At 43.8% G+C, this 23,495-nt stretch overlaps 1 protein-coding gene across 13 annotated transcripts in view; it reads left to right on the top strand.

Moving 5' to 3' along the window:
* CTPS2 (CTP synthase 2) overlaps window positions 1-23,495 on the top strand; it is a 444,584-nt gene that overhangs the window by 99,876 nt on the left and 321,213 nt on the right. For all 13 annotated transcript variants that reach the window (XM_061627202.1, XM_061627212.1, XM_061627211.1 and 10 more), the window contains 3 exons: window positions 503-599; window positions 19,153-19,208; window positions 21,471-21,567. In XM_061627202.1, coding sequence (XP_061483186.1) covers window positions 503-599; window positions 19,153-19,208; window positions 21,471-21,567 — 250 coding nt within the window. The remainder of the gene's footprint in view (window positions 1-502; window positions 600-19,152; window positions 19,209-21,470; window positions 21,568-23,495) is intronic.

Below are 23,495 nucleotides of genomic sequence, written 5' to 3'. Positions count from 1 at the left end.
CAGTCTTGTTAAAAATGCTTGAAATGTTAATTTAAATCCAAACTTGATGTAAATACTATTTGAAATCACTTTAGTAACTCACCTAACAAAGTGTAGCCATTTTTGTATTTCTTTTTTATGCTTAACTCTCCCACTGAAATCAGTGGGACTTGAAACTGCTTAACTGTGGCTGGGTCAGGCCTAATATTTCTGGAGATGGATTTCTAAAACGCAAAAGATACACATGGGTAAATACAGTGGGCACTACTTTCTCTTCAGTGCGAATCACCCTGTCAGTAGCTATAATATAAATAAATAATGAAAAGTTGAAACCACTCCATGACCCTCGACATTTCAATGATAGCATCATCTGTGGGTTGAGCCTATTTTCATTGTACTGTATACAAGGTTGTTGTGCTAGAAACATAGGCAGATTTGTAGGAACATATCTTGGTGATCAGGTGTCTTGTTTTGTTCCGAACATAAATAATACAAACCAAAGTAACTATTTTTCTCTGTTAAGGTAATTGACATGCCCGAACATAATCCTGGAGACATGGGAGGAACAATGAGACTAGGAAAAAGGAAAACTGTCTTTAAGACAGAGAACTCTGTCTTAAGTAAGTCGTAAGTCCTCTTGCAGATTTGTTTGTTTTTGTGATCAAAAACTGCATCTTGCCATATTCAAATGTATACTTAGGCCCTAAGTTGGTTGACTTCTGGTGTTTCCTTAGCGTAATTGAAATATATAAAGAATAAATTATTTTAAGTCTCATCCTTTCACTTTTGGTGTGATATTTAAGGCTGGACTTTAAGAGACAAGCGCAACACCAGCATTCAGTAAGTCAATTTGCCTCCTTGCCATAGATCAGCACCCATGCACCTTTCTGCTGAGCACTCATGCTTCCACCAAAACCTTGGCTTCTGAGAAACTACCTCTCCTGGAGAGGAGAGGAAAGGTGCTTTCTCTCCTGCAACTGGAGGGGAAAAGCACTAGCAGAACCTTGCTGTTGCTTTCTGCAGTACTCAGTGGGAACAGAGAGAAACCACGTGTCCTTTTTTCGCCATAGAAGAAACAAGGGGTAGTCTTTTCCTTCCTCTTTTTTCCAGGAGACAAATAGGTAATGTTCCTTTTGGCACTTCTTCCAAAATTCCAGATTACAAAGATTAAAAACAAACTCTTGTAGGGGGAAAGGAAAAATCTTTCCTGCTGAGGTGGAACTTTTGTGAAAAGTGTAATCCGTGCCTTGCTGCAGCCTTCTGCAGATACCAAATGATAAGAGAAAAAAGCCCCCCCCTTTTATTTCCTGACCTCCATAGAGAAGTAGTCATTTCCTTTCCATAGTCCGTCCCCCCCCCGCAAGGCAGCAGAAAGGCATGGTTGGTACTTTTTGCAAAAGGTCAAGTTGCGGTGGGAATGAAACTATCTGTTCTTAAATCCACACAGAAATGGCAAGAAAGGAGAAATGGTTTCCATTCTGCAAGTTTTGCTTTTGCAGAAAGTGTCAGCAATGCCTTGCTGCTTCTGCTTCCAGCAAAGTCATAATGGGAGGGAAAGAAACAACCCCTTCTTTTCTTCACAGTATTTGTGTGTGTAATAGTTTATTTTCATTCCTGTTGGCCTTTTGGAGGTGACAGCGACATACTGCTGGTGCTTTCTCCAAACACACAGCTGGTGGGATGGAAGCCACCTCTCATTTCCCTCCACCCCAACCCCCATTTAGAACAAGAGAGGGGTAGTTTCTCTTTGTTCTCCTTGAGATTTGACAAGGTGCTGCATATTCTACAGAAGACCAGATCAAGGGTAGCCACCCCTCACCTCCATGGCATGGGACTTGGGGAAGGGGGTGGGTAATAACACAAACAATAGGCTTAACGAATAAGCCAAACAAGAATGTGTTGGTCAATGCAGGTTTACAAAACACACATTTCCCCTAAAACTGGGCTGAGAATATCTCGTGTCACTTTTGCAGGACAATTTACCACTGCCGCCTTGAAAGAATATTTTCAAGGAGGTGGAAGAATCTTGTGCCCTTTAGGTTATTGGACTCCAACTTCCATCAGCTCCAGCCAGCATGTGCAATGGACTTGGATGATGGGAGTTGTAGTCCAGTAGCATCTGGAGGATCACAGGTACTTTAATTACAAAGTGGCCAAAAAACAAAAGAAAAAAGGATTGCCATTGCTTCAAGACAAGGCTTGTCTAGTCTCAGCAACTCAGCCATGTTCCTGGGACAGAATGCCGTCTGGGAACTTCCACTCTATCTGCTTCACTCTTGGACTAGAAATGTCTTAAAGTAAAATTGTGGGTGCAGCTAGCAGGCTTAGAACTTCACTTTGCAGTGCATGCCAACAAGCAGCCTTGCCTGCCAGCTGACTAGCCAGGGAGGGAGATGAGCACAGACAACAATGACAGGATCACAAATGTTGTTTTTTTAAAAGCACAGGAGGGAGGGAGAAGGATAGAGCAGCCAGAGTGAGTGCAGAGCAGCCAGAGTTGGGTGTGTGTGTGTGTGTGCTGTGGAAGGCACCTCATCCAACTCCTCCTCAAATCTGGCAGTGCCTCTTACAAGTGTTGAATGATAAAAATAAAAAGGGAAAGATTTTTCCTGAAGTAATTAATGTATAGTTCCACCTAAAGTGATTTGCCTACTCTGACAAGGGCCTCTGAGATACTACAGAGTCAAAAGTCTAAAGGAAGCATGACATGGAGGAGACCTACAATTTCACTTACTTTCCCTTGTTTGTTTCCTCCCCATCCCCCAGAACAGAAACTACCAGTCTGAGCAGATGAGATACAGACTGTTACAGCTCCCATAATCTCTAATGATTGGCTGTGCTGGCTGGGACTGATGGGAATTGGAGCCCAACAACATCTGGAGAGCCCCACATTGGCTACCCTTTTACTAATTTTTTTTTAATACTGTAAATCTATTATAAGGATGCTTAATGCTCCAGATAATTTTCAGTGTAGTTATGTGGCATTTTTAGTGGTATCTTAAAACTCTTTGTTTGTAATAGTGGTTGTAGTAGTTATTTCCTGCAGTTCCAGATCATATTCAAAGGCACTGGTACTACTCATTTGCTGATACTGAAATCATCCTTCTAAATAATTTTTAATGGTCTAGAAGGTTCAAAACATTTTAGTTACATTCTAGTTAGGGAGGAGGCGCATTTACGGAGCAATCCTATGGAGCAAGGGGACTAAGTCCTGCTGTACTTGTGCTGGCCAGCACAGGAACTAGAGGGGACATTTTTTCTTTCCACAATTTTTTTTTTTTTGGTATCTGATAGTCTTTAAAAAGAAATTCCCTCCCATTGGTTTCAGTGGGAGGAGAAATAACTATACCAGTTCCAGGGCTGGTCTATTTTCCCTATGAGTCCGGCCATCACAGCGGGTTTTAGCTCCACCTATCGTGCGAAGGCAAGAATGTCTTTGAAGTCAAGACTAGGGGCGTCAGGCCCCTCCCACTCTCCAGTTCATTCTTGCCTTTTGTACGAACAAGATTGAGATCTATATAGCGTAGCGATTAGCTAAGTTCTTTTGGTGTTTGTTTGTGTGTTTGTTTGACAGGGCGCGGAGGTATTGTCTCTTGTGTGTCTCCAAGTGTCCTCCTTCCCTCCGTATTGTGTTTAACTGCGTTTAACTGTATCCGAAATTTGGGGAATTCTCTTGGGGAGCTTTTTTCCCTTGCCCGGGCAGTTTGTTTCCCCTTTTGGATTACTCCCCACCCCTAGGAGAGACCGCGGCTGCGGATCCTCCTCGTCCCTTCGCTTTTCCCTTTCTCTTGGGCTCTGCGCTTCCCCTGGGAACTTGCGGCTGCAATTCCCTTCTAGCGGCTTGTCTTGCTGGGCTGCCTTTTCTCCGCGCTCCGTGACGCTCTCGGAAGACCGTGGCTGCGGTTCTTCTGATCTCAGTGGGAGCTTGCGGCTGCGGCTCCCGCTGTTACCCCGTCACCCGTTTTAGCCTGCCCGGGTCCGTTCTCGCCCCACTGAAACCTGTGGCTGCGGCTATTTCATTAGTGCCTTTACCTGAGCTCTCCCTTTTACCTCAGCTCACCCTCGCTACGTGGCTTTAATTTCCCACCGCGAAGGGCTTTGCAGACGGCGACGGCGGCTCCCTCTGCGGCGGCTGCCGCATTTCCCCTACTGCCTGTTCCCTCCTGGGGGTTTTTTAGAGCCGCTAGTGCGGTTTTCGGCCCCGCGGTTCCTCCTGCGAGATTGTGCTGGGCAGCCCTTCCCCCAGTTCGCTTCCAGACGGCCGCCATTGCTCCTTCTCTCTCCGCCATTTTTTCCCGCTCTTTTTTCCGGGCGCCATTTTTTGAATTCAAATTTCCCGCCTTTTTTGTTACCCTTATTAACCATCGGATACCTCCCCTGCAGGCTATCTATCCGTATGTGTGTTGTATACGTGCTGCAGACAGACTTACACAGGGCTGACTTACACACAATTTTACTGTGGCTGTAATCCTAGTGGCTGGATTATATTATCAAGGCTGGAGCTCCAATCCTAGTGGGCTGGATTGTATTATCAAGGCTGGAGCTTTAATCCTAGTGGCTGGATTGTATTATCAAGGCTGGAGCTTTACTCTTAGTGGCTGACTTGTACTAAATCTGATTTATATTGGTATATCCTGCCCCCTCTGGGGCCGTGAACCAAGCCTGAAACCCAGCCTACAGCACTAATCTGAGTGTGCCAACTCTAAAACAGCCTATATTATATTAATGCTGATACCTCAGTGCATTCTGCCCCCTCTGTGGCAGTGCACTTCACCATCTGCCAGTGTATTCTACCCCCTCCGTGGTCGTACGCTGTGCCAGTTCGGGTCTTTACATCCTGCCCCTTCCGTGGCAGTGTGCTGCACCCAAGTTAATATAAGATGGCAGAACAGCCAGGCATGTCGCCATCAACCCATATGGTGCCAGATCAGCCAGGCATGCCACAATCAGCCAAGCCACAACATCCTAACACGACTAAGACCAGACATGCCAAAGTACTGGCTAAGACAAAACATCTTTCCAGCCATAGTAAACCAAAGCGCCCACGTTATGTCTCTGTGCCAACCACCACCACAGCACAGGCACACATAAGCGATATTCTCCATTCCCCTGCTGCTGCCTCTGACGAGGAAGAGTTTGTTGGCTTTCCCGCTCAGTGTTCGCCTAACGAACCTCCCTCCGTTTTACCGCCCCAAACATCTGTTCCAATAGTTCCTCAGGCACATACATCTGCCACATCCGGTCTGCAGCTGTCTCCTGATTTCCTCTCCCAACTTCAAGCCATGCTGGCATTTTTCACCCAAATGCAGTCACTACCACAAGTTCCTGCCATACCTCAACTCAACATGGACCAACGTGCGTGCCATGAAGCTCATTCTTCCTGTTCACCAGATCCCTTTGATGTAGCCAGAGGCAGATGTACGGACGAAGCCTCGTATGCGGAGGAGTCAACTTTCACTGACCATGTTGAAGGAGACGACTGGAGCGACTATTCAGATCATGAGGAGGATACATCGTATCGCTTGTTTAATACCTCAGACTATCAGCCGCTAGCACGCAGGGTAGTTAATACCCTTGGTCTCCAGACTGCGCCTTCAACTTCGTCCGCCCCAGCTATCAAAGGGGCCAAGGTCCTCAAATCCCCTGCACCTACTGAACACTACATCCCGGTGCCGGACCCAATTGCCAAATTAGCCTCTGAAGAATGGGCTCATCCACTCCAAGCTCGACGCTTCAAGAACCTGGCTGACAGGCTTTACGCCCTAGCTCCAGACTTTGCCACCAAGTTAGACGTCCCTGGCATAGATGAACCAATCGCTCGCCTCGTTTCACGATCTCTATTGCCCAGGGAAGGGGAATCCCACCTAAAGGACACTACTGAGCGACGAATAGACTTCGCCCTCCACAAGAACCACGAGGCCACTGCCCTATCCATGCGTGCCTCCGCTTCAGCCTCCATTTTCTCCAGAGCATCTATGATGTGGCTGGATGACCTTCTAGAGGACGCTAACCCTGATCCTGTCGCCCTCAGAAGAGCGCTATTGAAATTGCGTAAAACAGCAGCTTTTGTGGCCGATGCCACTCTGGATGCTACTCAATTAGGGGCACGAGCCATGACGGCTCAAATAGTCGCTCGACGCACCCTCTGGCTTCGCCACTGGCAAGCTGATTCAGCGGCCAGATTGAACCTGTCCAGGGCTCCTTACTCCAGATCTCTACTCTTCGGCGAGGAAGCTCTAAAGGCAGTGCTGGTTGATCCAAAAGACGCCCACAAACCGGTTCTGGCCACAGTCAAGAACATCGACCACAGGCCTTTCAGGCGATTTCCTTCCTTCCGTTCTAACCAGCCCTTTCGAGGAACGCGGCCAGGAGGACGAGGCCGCGACTTCAGATCCTATGACCCCAACGCATTCAGGGGCTCCTGGAACCAACGCTTCCAGGGCAGAGGTCAGTACCAAGGGCGCAGGGGCAACTCATCGTCCTCATATAAGGGAGGCCCTCGCCTACGCAAGTAGTATTAACGCCCTCCCCATAGGTGGCAGATTACTTAATTTTGAAGATCGATGGCTGCGCCTTACTACGGTCTCCTGGATCAGGGACCTTTTCAGTTATGGCTATACCATAGAGTTCTGGGCAACCCCATCAGACAGATTCCACCCGTCTCCTTGCCCAAGGGCACCAGGCAGGCACAACATCATGCAGACAGCTATACACCACCTCTTGGACATAGCGGCGATAGAGCCAGTTCCCACAACTGAGAGGTCGGAAGGGGTGTACTCCCTCCTATTTGCTGTGCCAAAACGAGATTTATCATGGAGGGCGGTATTGGACCTCAAGTTTGTCAACCGTTTTGTAACATATCGCAGGTTCAAAATGGAATCACTCCATTCCATTACGGAGAGTCTGCATGAAGGAGACTTCCTGGCTTCTATCGACCTTAAGGAAGCGTATCTCCATGTGCCCATTTGCATAGCCCACAGAAAGTTTCTTCGGTTTGCTTTTGGCCACCAGCACTTTCAATATAGAGCGATGCCATTCGGCCTCTCCTCTGCTCCAAGAGTGTTTACCAAGGTGCTACTCATCCTAGTGGCTTACCTCCGGACCCAAGGGGTTCATATCTACCCATATTTGGATGATCTGCTAATACGGGCCAAGTCTGAGGAGCTGGCTCATCATCATTTAATGATCACCCTCAATGTTTTGCAGGCCTACGGCTGGCTTGTCAACTTCGACAAAAGCCATCTCCAACCAACCCAACGCCTACTACATCTAGGGGCAATGTTGGACACCCTGCAGGCAATGGTCTTCTTAGCTCCAGATCGCATCACTGCCATCACAAGCATCGCAAGGTCCCTGATGCAACAAACATCCGCAGACGTCATGCTTCTCGCCAGAGCGCTCGGGATGTTTATCTCTACAATCCACATTGTGCCATGGGCTCGAGCCCACACTTGGCCCCTTCAATGGATTCTGTTGCCTTTTCAAAAAGACATTGCCAGCTCCAACCATCGCAAAGTTCGTTTGAGCCCCGCACTGCGCCTCTCCTTCCGCTGGTGGACCAAGGTTCAACACCTCTCCAAGGGCACGTCGTTCAGAGAACCCCGCAGAACCGTTGTAACCACAGATGCTAGCCTCATAGGTTGGGGAGCCCACTGCAACTCCCAGTACGTTCAGGGGGTTTGGTCCAACGCAGAGCAATCTCAAAGCATCAACTGGCTGGAACTAAAGGCTGTCCACTTAGCTCTATGTCATTTTCAGTCTCTGTTCCCTTTGCATCATGTGCTCATTCGAACAGACAACACGTGTGTAAAATCACATTTGAACAGACAGGGGGGCACCAGGTCTCGTCCTCTGCAGGACTTAGCCTCCCTCATCTTTGTCTGGGCAGAACAACATCTACAATCCCTGAAAGCAGAACACCTCAGAGGGATTTGGAATGTGACAGCAGACTGGCTCAGCAGACAACAGGTCTTTCCGGGGGAATGGAAACTTCATCCAGCCATTTTCCATCGTCTCCAGTGTCGGTTCGGCGCCCTCTCAGTCGACCTGTTTGCTTCCAGTCGCAATTGCCAGCTTCCCAGGTACTTTGCCCGATACCTGGACTCAACAGCAGAAGCAGTGGATGCTCTGACAACACCGTGGCCAGACGGTCTATTGTACGCCTTTCCTCCCATACCATTGTTAGCCAAAACCTTGAGGAAGGCGCGAACCGAAAGGGCACAGCTGGTTCTGATAGCACCATTTTGGCCACGCCGACCGTGGTTCTCAGATCTTCTGGCAATGTCAATGATGGATCCTTGGACACTTCCAATCAGGCCAGACCTTCTATCCCAGGGTCCAGTACTGCACCAGGACCCTACTTGGCTCAATCTAACAGCGTGGCGTTTGAACGGGGACATTTGAGGTCAGCTGGACTGTCTGACGCTGTGATTGATATTATTTTGGCCTCGAGAAGACCATCTACCACTCGTATTTATCAACATACCTGGGTGGCTTTCTCCAAGTGGTGTCAGTCCCACCACCATGATCCATCCCAGGCCACTGTGCATCAGGTGCTCCAATTTCTCCATAGCGGCTTTATGATGGGACTTCGACCCAACACTCTACGTCGACATGCGTCCACTCTGTCGTCCATTCTCTCAGTGTCCTCTCCTGGAGATCATATTTCCTCACATCCGTTCATCAAACGTTTTTTGAGGGGAGTCGCCCTACGCTCTCCGGCTGTTGTCCATCGGTTCCCCTCATGGAGTTTGCCGAAAGTTCTGCAGGCTTTGCAACGCCCTCCGTTTGAACCCATCAGGACTGTGCCCCTACGTATACTGTCCTTCAAGGTCTTGTTTCTGATCACAATCACATCTGCCAGACGCGTTTCGGAGTTGGGCGCATTGTCTTCTGCTCGACACCTCTGCGTCTTCCATAAGGACTCTGTTGTGCTGAAGACTGATCCTTCCTTCCGTCCCAAGGTCGATTCAGTTTTTCATTGCAACCAGGACATTGTTTTGCCTTCCTTTTCCCGAATCCTACCCATCCTCTTGAAAAGGCTTGGCATTCGTTGGATGTCCGGAGGGCTCTCAAGACCTACCTGTCTAGGACCCAAGAGATTCGATGAACGGAGTCTCTGTTTGTATCCTTTCATCCAAGGTCTATGGGGCATAAAGTTTCCAATCCTACTTTATCCTGTTGGTTAAGGGCATGTATTACTTTAGCATATGAGTCTCTGAAGCTGTCAGTTCCAGCTAGTATAACGGCTCATTCTACCAGGTCAGCTGCCACTTCGGCTGCTTTTGCCACTAATGCTCCTGTTGCCGATATTTGTAGGGCTGCAGTCTGGTCTACCCCACACTTGTTTATAAGGCATTATAAAATTGATCGTTATGCCTCTGCTGACGCATCTTTCGGCAGACGAGTGTTGCAACAGGTTCTTAATGAGGATTAACACGTGGGTGGTCCCTCCCTGTATGGGCTGCTGTGGTACATCCTGCTGTGATGGCCGGACTCATAGGGAAAATGGACTATTGGTCTCACCTGAAAGGTGATTTTCCTATGAGTCCGGACATCACGACCCTCCCAGTTGGAGGATGACTATATATTTTCTAATGTATTATATGTTACTGTTACGCTATTATATTTAAATTTAAGAGTGAAGTCAAGACTTCTAGTTCTGTTATACCGCTATGTTGGAGTCATGTTACTATGCATGGTACTATTGTGTTATTTTCCTGCTGCCAGGCCGGTTGGCCTTGTTCTTGTATTTTTAGATATTTCTCCTTAGACTCTCTGCGAATGAACTGGAGAGTGGGAGGGGCCTGACGCCCCTAGTCTTGACTTCAAAGACATTCTTGCCTTCGCACGATAGGTGGAGCTAAAACCCGCTGTGATGTCCGTCCTCATAGGAAAATCACCCTTCAGGTGAGACCAATGGTCCATTTTTTTCCCTTTTCAGGGGATATTTCAGGAGAACAGGAGGAGTGGGATCCTCCCCAGTCCATTCCAACATGATCCTATTCAATCCCCTACTACCATCAGAGGTGCAGTGGTGGCACAGCTTTCCACCATCTCAGTGAGGTCGTCTCTGGTAACTAACCTCTGCTATCCACAAACCTCCCACTCTGGCTGCAGAGAGGGGCATCGTTGTTATTGTCTTATTTGTTGTAAACACTGGAAGTGTTTACTGAATGGTGGTATAGAAATGAATGAATAATTTGCTAAATAAATAAATCTTTTTATAAAGACAGTATTGGTCATTGAGTGTCACTCTGGTTTTACAACCACTCAATTTATGAGTTAAAAATTAATTTGAGAGAGATTACTTAAATTGAAGGAAGTTCTAATTACATTCTCATCTGCTTGTTCTGTCTTCTTTTAGAAGTTGCATAATTCCTTATCTACTAACTGGTTTAAGTTGTAACCTGCTTGCTTTTCTAGAAGTACACTTTTCCTTTTTGCACAGGCTGATTCATTGATTTTAGCTTGTAACAAAGAAAATGTAGAAGAATTGTTTTAATTTATATGCTCCTTGCTAGAATGGAGTGGTCAGTCCACATATACATCACAACAACAAATGAACACAAGGGTAGATTTTGCTAAGTGGTTTGAGTTGAATGAATTCAAATAATCTGTGGAGGACATCACACATCTTGCTGTTAGGTTCATTTGTTTAAAATGAGCTTGAATCTGAATTAAGTATATTTTGCTGGTTCATCATTCTTTGAAACTGTATGCCTGTTTTTTTTTTCTATATTCTCTCTCCAGAATGAGTTTACACAGTTTGAACCAAAACAGGAGCAATTGAAATGCCTAGTTTAACAAGATTATATTTTTTTCAGACACAGACCAGCGGTCCTAAATACATCACCATCTAATCTTTTCAAACTGACCTCCTTTGTTTTTTCTCTATACTTCATGTTCTAAGTCATCCAGTAGCCAAGCACAGTTTCACTACAACTTTTCATAAAACGCTACATTTTTGTTCTAATGTTTCTATTCTAACTTGAAGAAGACTACATTTACAAAAAAAGCTGGCTTAAAAAAATTCTGCCAAAATTGTGATTCACATATGCCACTTAAGATATGAGCTTGTCAAAGAGCAAACCTATTACGCTATTCATTTTCATGTAAACTGTATTAATTTCACATCGTTTTTGACAAGTAAACATAATTATAATACTCTGAAATTATAATTAAAATACCCTGACATTGTCTTGGAAGGCATTGTTAAATGAATGAAGAATTTGACTAATAAAGTGACTAACTTGACTAATAGAATGACCACCCCCACCCCGAGGCACTTATAGTTGCTGTTGGAGATGAAAGCACCTTCCTGATTCCCTTCTTGTTTGTAACCGTCCTGGTTGGCAAAGAGACAGAAATTGTATGGCTGTGTGATCATTTCTTTAGTAACTGATTGGTAGCTGAGGAGTCAGTGGAACAGCCCTGATTATTCATTAATCTTTTGTTGAACTGGTATATGTGTTTGCTTTAGCTTTGGAGGTTTGTTCTGTTTTTTCTTTAAAGTATTTGGACTTCTCACTAGGACGAATTGAGAAATAGTGATGTATGGGATTACAATGACACATTCAGGTCAACCTTAACATTTATGTTAGTTTTTCTTTCAGCTAATACGATTAAAGAAAAATGCAGTGCCGTTTTACACTGAGACAGACAATCAATTCATGCAGCCCGCTTTGCTGGCTGGCAAGACTCAAGCAGGGATCTTTCCAGCCCGGGTATCTGAGATCCTTGATTCAGAATTGGTGGTATTAGGCTAATTAGGTCTCACTGAAATCAGTTGGACATTGAAATCAATTAGTTCCATTGATTTCAAGGGAATTAAGTGCAGCTAACTTTGTCTTGGTCCAACCCATTGCAGAATGCACTCAGGACTTCTTGCAAAACATGTACCACCGTGTTTTGAGATTGGCAAGTGTCACCAAAGAAACTTGTATGAAAAACTAATTTATACTGTACCAAAAACCTATATGTAGTTTCAGAAGAAAACAGTTTATTCTCAGCTGGGCACTAGGACACCATCAAGTGTGTTGTGTTAGTCCAGCTGCTTGAGACAGGGAAAATGTCATCACTCTCAGGAAGCTCCTTGTTGCTTCTCCCCTGGGAGGTCAGTTCATTTTTCCTGCATCACTTGAGCAGACCTAGTGTTCACTAGTGTTCTTCTGGTCATTTACCAGGTTTATTCATTTTGTGTGTCTTTTGAGTCTTATTGCAAAGCTGTGTATGTCAGTTTCTGGTCAAACCTCTTCTGAGGTACTCCATTTCTCAATTTTTCATGGTATTCTCTTCAATAAATTAAATGTGAATGAATTCTCACTGATTAATTCTACAGTCCTTGTCCATGTGAGTGTATGTGTCTGCAGTCCTCTGTTTTTGTGAGACCTCATTAGTTCATTGAATTGGATTTTAAGTGCTTGAAATTTTACAGATTAATTTATTACTGAATTTATCATACTGTATTAATTTCTTGTTGGTCAATTACATTCTCTACAAGTTGATCAATAACACAATGATATTGTTGCCTAAATTGATTGTTCTTTATGGGTTAAAGCCTTAAGTCAGTCAGCAAAATAGTTGAGAAAAAAGTGTCCTTTTTAAACTTGAGCCAATCTGCTATGCTTTAAACCTGCTCCATTCTTGCTGCAATCTGTAAACAAATATTAGCTTAAGAATGCCAAAAGCCCTGAACAAATCCTCACCTGCTTCCTCTACTGAGGGTCAAACCATAGTCCCAGGCTTGGGAGTGCTTTTAAGCCCATTATTAGCCATTATCAACAAACCATCGAAGGTGAGCAATAAGAGCAGGAAAAATGGTGTCTGCCGTGTTGAAAAGTCTAAAGGGGTGAATTTAAAGAACCAAAACCCAGTCGGCCCTGCAGCGTTGGTGGTGACAGAGGGTGTCATGGGCCCCAAAGAGAACCGTTGGCAAGATTGGGAGGATGAAAAGTGGGTTACAGATGTCATAGAGGGGACTGAGGAGAAATACAGGAGAAATGTTTCCAGAAATCTCTGGCAGCTCTGAGTCGGATGAGTCAAACTGTGCCCATGCGCTCTCTGCATCTATGACCAAGAGAAAGGAATTCTCACTGGCACCTAGCCCAGACCTCGCTGTTGAACACATTAAACTTAATGAGCAGCCTGGAGTCATCCAGAGAGAACAAAGTGAAAACAGTATGTCAGAGTCAGAGATTACGCTTTCCCCAAGGTCACATAGATTGGAAAAGAGACAGCTTCAGAAAATGCTCTCTGCTGCTAGAAGAAGTCTTCGCCTTGCAGCAAAACCTGGAAAGTATTAGAGAATGCTTGGACAAGTAATGTGCCCATCCACCTCTCTTATATATTAGAGTGACTGGACGAGATAAGGTCATTGCAACAACGGTCTGATGTTGCCTCCACTTGCCTAGTTTGTATCCTGCGATAGGCCTAGCCTGTTTATGAGAGATGCCTAGCCTACTTCTATGTGCTCCTGTTCTGTATCCTCAATCATGTCTAGAATGCCTGATACTGTGTTCTTGTATTGACTTCTGGAATAAACCTTTGTGTAAAACCCAGTCACCGAGTCCTGAGTCTGCTTCTCTGGTTGGGAGCCAGGGCAGTGGGAACAGATCAAATATTTAGCCGAAGCAGCCCCGCAGTGGCAGAGACGTCAGTGGGCAGTTTTTTATGTCAGCAACAGCTCATACAGACCCCACAACTGCAGCTCCAAGCAGGGCTGAAGCACCATCTTGTCATTTCTCACAGCTGAATCCAATTAATGAGGCAGTTAGTGAGAACACCAGCTTGTCAGTCAAGACTGGTTCAAGGCCACACATAATAGGAAGACAGGTAGAATAACTTCATGGTTCTACATCTCCCCAGAGATGTATGGCCTGGTGTCCCGTCCAGAGCCGAAAGAATGAGGCTGGAGTGTGTGTGCAAGTAAATCTTGTTTTATTAGAGTAATGGATACATCAAAGGCATTGTGCTTCATAGGAAACCCTACGCTAACTCACTAGAGTCCCTAACTATACTCTAGACATGCTCTGCAGCGTGTGAAGGAAGTTGACTCAACGACCCCCCACTGGGAGCGGCAGGCTTATATAGGAAATGTTTTCGAACGTAATCTCTGACTCCTTCGTAATTCCTGCCTTTGCCCTGTCCGTTTCTCGCGGCAACGGGAACGAGGAGACGGGACGCGCATCCAACAGCTCATCTGAAGACACCTGCTCCCGAGCGACGGGCTCGAGGTCAGGGGGCGGTGCCACACTGGAATCCTCCTGGGAACTGCTTGGTAAAGGAGGAGCTGGCACTGACTCTGAAGCTTCCCCCCACAAGTCCTCTGCATCAACTGGGGGCGGTGTGCTCAGCTCCACGGAAAGGGCGTTACTCGTGGGAACTGGCTGGAGAGCAGGCTGCCCCCCTCCCGCACAATCCTGCTCAGACACAACAATCCCCAACTCTGCTTCTTCTGGCTGCGGAGGTGCCTGAAACTCATGCCTCCCCCCTTCCTGTCCCTTCTGAGTTGGCTGCAGCGCAACACCTGGATAGCAATAGGAAGAGATGGAACCCCAAACATCAGGTAGGAACACCAAGGAACACTGGAGAACAAAATCCCAAAATCTTTGCTCTACTTTTGTTGGGAAAAAGCCCTGCAACAGCCAGTAATTAATTTGCCAATCAGAGGGCTCCCTGATGATGAAATGATCCAGAGATTTTGCGACTGATGGTTGCACAGTTTCTCCAACCTTTCCAGCACAAATAGGTACATCTTACCAACCAACAGCGACCTTCAGTCAGGTGGTGGACAAAGGACAGCAACCTATGCAAAGGAGTTCCACTGAAAGATCCTCCATGCAAAACAGTGGCTACGGATGCCAGCTTAATGGGTTGGGAAGCACATTGCAGAGGGCAAGTAGTGCAAGATGCTTGGAGTCAATCCGATGTGAAACACAGCATAAATTGGTGGGAACTAAGAGCCTCGCAGTTAGCCCTCGAACATTTCGTACCCATGCTGGGACTCTGGGATGGCATGTTTTGGGCAGACAACTTCACAACAAAAACTTAAGCCAATGAACAAGGAGGCACAAAATCTGTGGCATTACCGACAGAAGGAACACTTCTACTGAAATGGGCAGAGAAATACTTGAGATCCTTGATCACGGAGCACGTCAGACACGTAGACAACATTCAGGTCGATTGGCTCAGTCATCAGAGCGTGATGCTGGAAGAGTGGAAACTAAACAGAGAAGTGTTTGGGGCAAACAGAACAGATTCAGGAATATGAACATGAACCTCTTTGCAAACCAACTCTGCAGATTTTTCATCAGGTTTCCATCCCTCATAGCAGAGGGACCAGATGCCCTCAACACATATTGGCCCTCAGGTTTCCTCTACCTTCACCACTGACAGCCTGAGTAGTAAAAAAGATATGTCTGGAGCAAGCTACAGTGGTCCTATTGGCCCCATATTGGCCAGAGAGGCCCTGATTCTCGGAACTAATGCAGTTGTCAGTGCATCTGGACCTACTCGAACAAGGGCCAATACTTCATCCAGACCCAGCGTGGCTAGCTCTCTACAATTGGAAACTGAACAGAAGCATTTGTTGAGACCAGGTCTACCAGCTTAGGTGATGAAAACTATTTAGCTTCCAGACATCCGTTTACCCTTTATATCTACCAGTACACATGGGAAATACCATGGACTGCGAAAAAGACAAATAATTGGGTGTTAGAACAAATTAAACCAGAACTATCACTAGAAGCTAAAATGATGAAACTGAGGCTATCATATTTTGGACACATAATGAGAAGACATGATTCACTCGAAAAGACAATAATGCTGGGAAAAACAGCAGGGAGTAGAAAAAGAGGAAGGCCAAACAAGAGGTGGATTGATTCCATAAAGGAAGCCACAGACCTGAACTTACAAGATCTGAGCAGGGTGGTTCATGACAGATGCTCTTGGAGGTCGCTGATTCATAGGGTCGCCATAAGTCATAATCGACTTGAAGGCACATAACAACAACAACAACACATGGGAAGCATTTCTTCGCTGGTATAACAAGCAACATGTCCATTCAACCAAAGCGGGCTTAGTTGACCTGTTAGCATTCCTACAAGATGGCCACAGGATGGGTTTGAAATCCAGCATGCTGTGAAGGCAAACATTGGCTCTTTCTTCAAACTTACCAAAACTCCCTCAGTCCCATGAAGTGTTCGTTCCTTTCTAAAACAGTTTCTGAGAGGGGCTTCTCTGACTAGAGCTCCAGTGCAACACTGCTTCCCCATGTGGGATCTTCACAAAGTCTTGGTGGTACTACAGACATCTCCATTTGAACTGCTAAAAGAGATATCGCTGAGAATTTCGTCCTTTAAAGTACTTTTTCTGGTGGCCATCACATCAGGCAGAAGAGTCTCCAAGTTAGAGGCTCTATCAGTTGTGAAAAAGTATATGTTTTTCAGAAGGATACAGTGATGCTCTGGAAGGACCCATCCTTTGTACCAAAAATCAACACTGCCTTTCATAGAGAACAAGAGTTGATTTTGCCAACATTTTGTCCAATTCCTAACAGCGCAATTGAATGGACTTGGCATTCATTAGATGTTAGAAGGGCACTAAAAGTCTGTATCAATGGAATGGAAAGTGTCAATACATTTTACTCCCTCTTTGTTTCATTCCACCCTGCTTCTTTAACCAAAAAGGTATCCAAAACCACTCTAGAGAGGTGGATCAGGTCCTGTATAGTTTTAGCATACAACTCCCTAGGCCAGTCACCACAGCCAGGCATCAAAGCTGATTCAACCAGATTCACAGCCTCCTCTGCTGCATTTACTACAAACACACAGCTTCATGAGGTATGCAGAGCAGCCATATGGTCAATCCCAGTACCTTTATATGATACTGTAAAATGGACCTTAACGTCTTCACAGAAGCAGTCTTTGGCAAGCAGGTCCTACAGCAAGTTGTTCCTAGTCAGTAAGTAGCCATCCCCACCCAGGGGTAAATGGGTCAGCTCTAGTGCCCAGCTGAGAAGGGACCATTGGTTTTAAGGTGTTTCTAGATGAGCACTAGGACACCAACAAGGTCCACTAAAAAAAATAATAATCCTTTCTGTGTGTCATGTATACTTCTGTGGCATTTGTGTATATATATGTGCACTTTCTAAATTTCCTTTCCCTTAGTATCTGTATCTTGCACAAGTCTTTGCATATGTTAGAGTATCTCTACATTTGGCCAGAAGGCAAACTGACCTCCCAGGGGAGGAACAAAAAGGAGCTTTCTGGGAGTGATGTCGATTTTCCTGCCTTAAGTAGCTGGACTCATTGGTGGTGTCCTAGTGCCCATCTAGAAGCACCTTTCAGATAACAGCAATGGTCCGTTCAACTTTATTTTAGTCAGTGACCATTTTCAGATGTCATGATAAACCATGTTTTATCATGACATGCATGAGCTGCAGCAATCCTTACACTCATGCACTCCCCTTACCTTTCTTCCAGTGATTGTGGTTCATACTATAGTTAGTTTAAATGAGACAGCTTCATAACGAGTTATGTAACTCTCTTGTTGTGAAATTGACCCCCCTTAATGTTAAACCAGATCCTCTGCATCAGATGAAACAACAAGCCGGGGTTTACCAAAACTGAAAATAAAAGCTTTTGAGGTCATCCTCTCAGCTGCTTGGGTGGAAAGGGAACAGGGAGTGCATGAGCCCAAGGATTGTTGTGGCTTAGGCATGTCATAATAAAACATAGTTTTGTTATGGCATCAGAACACAGATAGTGTGAACATAGTGTGGTAGTTCTAGACTAATATCAATGCAACCATTTCCAAGTAGCAAACATAATTTACAAACAGATATGCTACCCAGGCACCAAGAAGTTATATACTCAGACAACCTTGAGACGAAATTAGTCAAGAAGGAAGAGCTGTTCTGAATACCCTTTGAATTCTTTGTACATTGTGCAGCTACTCATGATTTTGCTTAATTATTGTAGCAGCTACTGTGGTTATTTTTTAGTTTCAGCTCAGGGAAGGTGGGGGATTGAAGGAAATAGATATACAAAAATGACGGTTTCCATGAACAGTAGCTCTTCCCATCTATGAGGAAGGGGGGGAGTGAAGTGTCAAGTCCCTTCGGCTTCAGCCGAAGTTACTGAGCCCAGTTCTTTCACCAGATTCCTGATTCCCTCAGTGACCAAGGGGAGGAAGGGAACTCCTTTTTCAAACCTCATTCCTCTTATATGTGATTCTCCAGCCATGTCAGTTTTCTAGCTCTTTTGTTCATGAACATACTGTTACATATGAGGAAGCTTTGCTCTAGGGCAAAGGACTAGTTCTGGGTCACTGCAGTAGGAGTGGCTCATTTGCTTTTTCCTACACTGGCTACTAGGGAGAACTGGCCACCTCCATGGGAGGGGCTGCTACTTCTTTGTGATTTTCCTTTCTGGTTGATCCTCTGTCTTTTTTTCTCTTCCTGTCATTGAACTCACACCATTCCCCCTTTTTGTTGTTGTCATTAGTCATAGTTGTGGTGTATTGTTTCACAATAGATGAAGTCTCGTCTCTGCCATTCTTTCTGCTGAATTTCACAAGCATCTCAGATAAAAGTTTAGAAATTTCCCATGTCCGAGTTTACCACAAAATCACAAGTGCAGAAAATAATCTGGGCTGAGAAAAAAGGAGCATGACATAGAATTTGACATGATGTTTCCTGAAGCAGCATGTTGTACCTTCCAGCATTTGTAATACTGGAAGTTACAAGACTGTGTTCCTCTACTTCTCATCCCACCTGTCATTTAGATAAATGCTACACTATCTTCAGAATATGTGTTTCAAAGTATCTTTTATTCCAGCCAATCTTCTCCAATATCTTAATCTCTACACATACCCTAGAGCTACTTTTTGTGCATCTTTGTTACTCTAGTGTGTATGTTATGATATGCAGGAAATATCTGGTTGCCTTTGGCAAAGCCCTGAAAAAAAAGCCCTAAAATTTGCTTTAAAATTCTAATTATCTTATTTACCTATCATTTTAGATATGTGAAAAAAATGTTCTGGTTTACTAGATTGTACCTATTTGAGTATCTGAGTTCTTATATAATTGATTGGAAATCCTTGGATTAATACACAAAAATGTTATTTTTAGTACCAACAATACAAAAAAACCTAACATTTGTTTATTTTTAGGGAAACTCTATGGTGATGTAGTTTTTGTGGAAGAACGGCACAGGCATCGCTATGAGGTAGGTAGCAGCTACCATAATTTTTACTCAATTAGGATTCGAAGTATCACTTTTGTTCATTCCATCAGGTTTCCACAGTAAGGCCATAAGAAGTATAACCTAAGGTTAGATAAAAATGTGGATAAATTTATGCTATAAAGTGATATGGTAGAAGTGTATTTTCTCAGCATTTCCATTTGCTGTATCATAGGAACCCACTTTGAATCTCCATAATGTCTAAACACTCAAGTGTTATGGACTACAGTAGGGCCCTGCTTTACAGCGCTTCGCTTTATGGCGCTTCGCATGCAGCGGTCTCAATTAGACTAAAGCCCCACTCATACGGCTCTTGTTCCACTTTTATGGCGGTATTCAGACATTGTGCGCCATTCTATTCAATGAGTTCTGCTTTACAGCGGGGGTCTGGAACGTAACCCGCTATATGAGTGGGGCCCTACTGTACTGCTTGCACTGTGGTATCACATATACAGTGAACAAGGAAAGACCCAGATTTTCATACAAATTCAGTACAAGATTGTGCTGCTCTTCCTTGTGTTTTGTCTGAAACATGGGGGAGGGGATAAAATCCTCAGTGCCAGGGTAAAATCCCCAAAGAAGCTAAAGAGACTTTTCTCAGCTGTAGCAAGGCTTTACGAGGTGGAGTCCACTGGAATTAGAAATGCAGAAAAAGATAACTCAGAAGGCCAAGGGTCAGTCAGGCTGAGTTTATCAAAGCAATATACCACCTGGAACCACCTAGAGTTAGGGGTTTCGAGGTGCAAGAATCTTCTGATTCCAAGCACCCAGATGGGAGCTGTAAAAACTTAGTTTTACTGGTAGACATTCTGCCTAACAAAAATGCACAGGGGAAACTCAGAGAAAGAGAATCATGGAGGGCTGACGGGAGACTCATGTAGGAATCAGAAGATTCTGGAGACTTAGTTCAGACATTCATTTCATAGCTTTGTGTTACAAAGACTCACAAAAAAGTAGGATGGCCCTGGAATGGTAATTTCTAGGTTTTGCAAAGCGAGGAGGTAGAATTTAAAGTTTTTCTTCTAAAGGATCTTTGGAATTCCAGGACCTTTCATTGCCATTCAAAAATGTTGCTTTGAATAGATGAGGAACTGAGGAAGATGATTTCTGGAGGTCCCATTCTACTGTATAGAGTAGCCTTCCCCGACCTTGTGACCTCTGGATATTTTGAACTAGAAGCACCATCATCCCAGACTGTTAGCCATACCAGCTGAATCTGATAGGAGTTGTAGTCCTAATGATCTGGAGGGCACCAGGTTGGAGAAGGATGGTAAAGGGTGTGGACACACCCTTGTACATTGCAATCGGTTTAGGTGGGAAATTTTCAAGTGTGCTTTAGCTTAGCTTGCTAGATCTTTTCCACCCTAGCTTTCCAAACAAACTGTATCCTTTTGAGCCAAGCTGGTTCTAAGGGGACACACAAAACGGTAGCAGAACAGCATTCTCTGGCAACAGGGTACTTAAATACAATTTCTCCAAATCTGTTTGTTTTGTTACTACGCTTCACATTAGTATACAGACAAATAGAACTTTCATTCTATCCATTTTGCTTGTTGATATTTATTCTATATTCCCTTTCAGAAAAGATTAATAATTATTTCCCTTCAAATTAACATTTTCCACACTTTATCTGTATAAAATCAGAAATATCTTTGTTTGGAAATCCATTGCCCCAGTTCAGTATGATGTGACTGAACCGTGAGGTGGAACTCATGAGTGTCCTTCAGAATTCCTTCCATTCCTGTTCGGCTTATGTCCGATCATAGTTTTCCGTGATATCCAAATTGGGTAAACTGTGCTTAATGCTATCCAGGAAACCCTCTATAAAGTTTAAATCATTTCAAACATGGTTTCAAATCATGGTTTGGAGACATTTCTTCATTAGGCATAGCTTTCCTGATGTGGAAGTCAGGTCAAAGTATGTTTGAACAAAGGGGTATCTGTGTGCAAGAGAAGAGAGTGAGCAGGGAGAGTGCAAGTGTGTGGGGCACTCATAAATACCAAACCATGGTTTGGACATGATGTCCAGTCTATCATTTTATTGTTGGTACTTCATTAGAACCAACTGATTTTTTCTGACTGTCAGTAAAAAGGTAAGTTTCAGTCAGACAGATTTTCGCAGATAAGTAGCCATTCAAGTGCATTGCCAGTACAGATTCACATGTGAATGCACGTTTTCACTGGTATTATAATTCTTATCTAAGCACTATTGAAGCAATATGTTTTATTTGCTTTACCCTTTCAAAGGTGAACCCTGAGTTGACTCACTTCTTTGAAGATAAAGGTTTGAGATTTGTTGGCCATGACACTGAAGGGAAAAGAATGGAGGTCATTGAACTGAATGGTAAGGACTTTGTCTTTTGACAGCAATGTTCATTCACACTCACTCACCAATTCTCATTCAGTCTAATGCTAAAAAGGAGCAAAGCAATTAAGTAAAGTCACATTCATGAAGAGGGACTTTTCTTGTTTAGGACTATAACTACTCTATTTTCAGGTAGCAGATGGTCAAATAATAGTATACATGAACCTATAGGAAGAAAGTAAGCTTCTTAATTCAAATACCAGGCAGGCAGGCTAATTTTAAGGATGAAGTCCCATGGTGCATTTTGCTTTAAGTGAAAATGGACTGGAAGGAGGTGTCAAAGATATTATTCCGTTGGTAGGTTTTTTGATCACTCGTAGTTTAGATTATATAGTTATTTCAAATGAATAACTTCCTTAAAAATGTGCTATCTGTGAGCTATCTATTCTTAAAAATGTTTTCCTCCTGAAGTTAGACTTGACACATCTGCAAGAACAGTTAAAGATGAGCAGTTGTTAAATTATAAATCCTAACTCCACAAATGAGGCACAAGAAAGCCTCATTTAGTATCTGTTGATGGGTCTGAGTAATATGGTGAAACTGCATGAAACAGAAATGTACAATGCTTTTATGATTTCACCATTTCCCTTTTTCAAACAAAACTCCCAAGTAACTAATAACCAGCATTCACATAGTTGAATCACAGCCAGTTAGTCGTGGCCATTTACATTTCAAAGGTGTTGCTGACAAATAAAGGTAAATTTATACATTTTTTTAATTTATTGCTAACCACAAAGTTTAAAATTTCTATTTTAAGCCAGGCATAGGGAAGACATGAATTCCAGGCACTGACATTTGTTAGTACCTGAAAGATAGGGATGTGCATAGCTTTTGTCACAAATACAGATATTAAAAATGGCATTATTACAGAAATACTAGGTCTCTGTAAAAACAGACATGTAAATGTACTTGATTAATCATTAAATTTGGCACCAGCATTTGGCACAAATTCTATAGTCTCATGCACCTGTGGCACAAAATGTAGGCTGAGGTTTTGGAAATATTTCAAAACTGATAACTGTTTAAGTGAATTTGTTTTATTACTGCTAGATTACTTCTGATATCCATGCTGATGTTGGAAAATATTTAATCAGTCTTTCTTGAAAATATTTATGCACAGAGTATGATAAACTCTGATAGCATTGTTAAGCAGTTGACTGCTGCTATGAAAGAAATAACATAAGCAATAAAATCTTTAATGATTTTCTAGAATCCGTTTTGGATGGCAAAGCAAGAATTTTCATTAGTAGCGGAAAACAAATCAACTAAGCACAGGAATACAGCTGTCTTGCCCCTAATAGGGAAAGCATATGAGTAGATGTTAAAGCGCATACAATTAATAGTGAGTTGAAATATGCTGTGTGTGCAGAGCTTGGAAGATTACTTTTAAAAAGTAATAAATTACAGTTACAGTTACATGGCCCAAAAATGTAGTAATTACCGTTAAAATTACAATTGCTCTGAAAGTAACTGATTACTTTACTTTTCCTCCAAAGTAATCACTACAATTACATTTCAGTTACTTTGAAAAGATGCCTACAAGGTGCTGGCTTTGGCTGCTACACATCCAAGTAGCCTAAAACAACATTAAAAATAAACCAACACATACAGAGGTAGTAGAATAATTATTTTTATTCATAAGATAGCAATGGTGGTCTCTCTGCTGGTAAGGGTGGTGGGGAGGGAGGCTGAGGCCACTAATCAGATCTTTGCACCCCAAACCAAATGCAACCCCCCCACTCAGCCAGCCAGCATAATCTCTCTCACTTAACCACCTCCCAGACCCTGCTCTGCCACCAATTCAGGGACACTCACTCAAGCAAACATTTTCCCCTGAGATGCAAAAAGTTAAAATACTTCAAATGCAGCACAGTAGCCAGAGAGGGTGGTGGGGGCCACTTTGTGTG

Source organism: Rhineura floridana, chromosome 5 (genome assembly GCF_030035675.1).
Source record: "Rhineura floridana isolate rRhiFlo1 chromosome 5, rRhiFlo1.hap2, whole genome shotgun sequence".
NCBI lineage: Eukaryota > Metazoa > Chordata > Lepidosauria > Squamata > Rhineuridae > Rhineura > Rhineura floridana.
The sequence above is the reverse complement of the archived record's forward strand: the minus strand, read 5'-3'. Positions and strand labels throughout refer to the sequence as shown.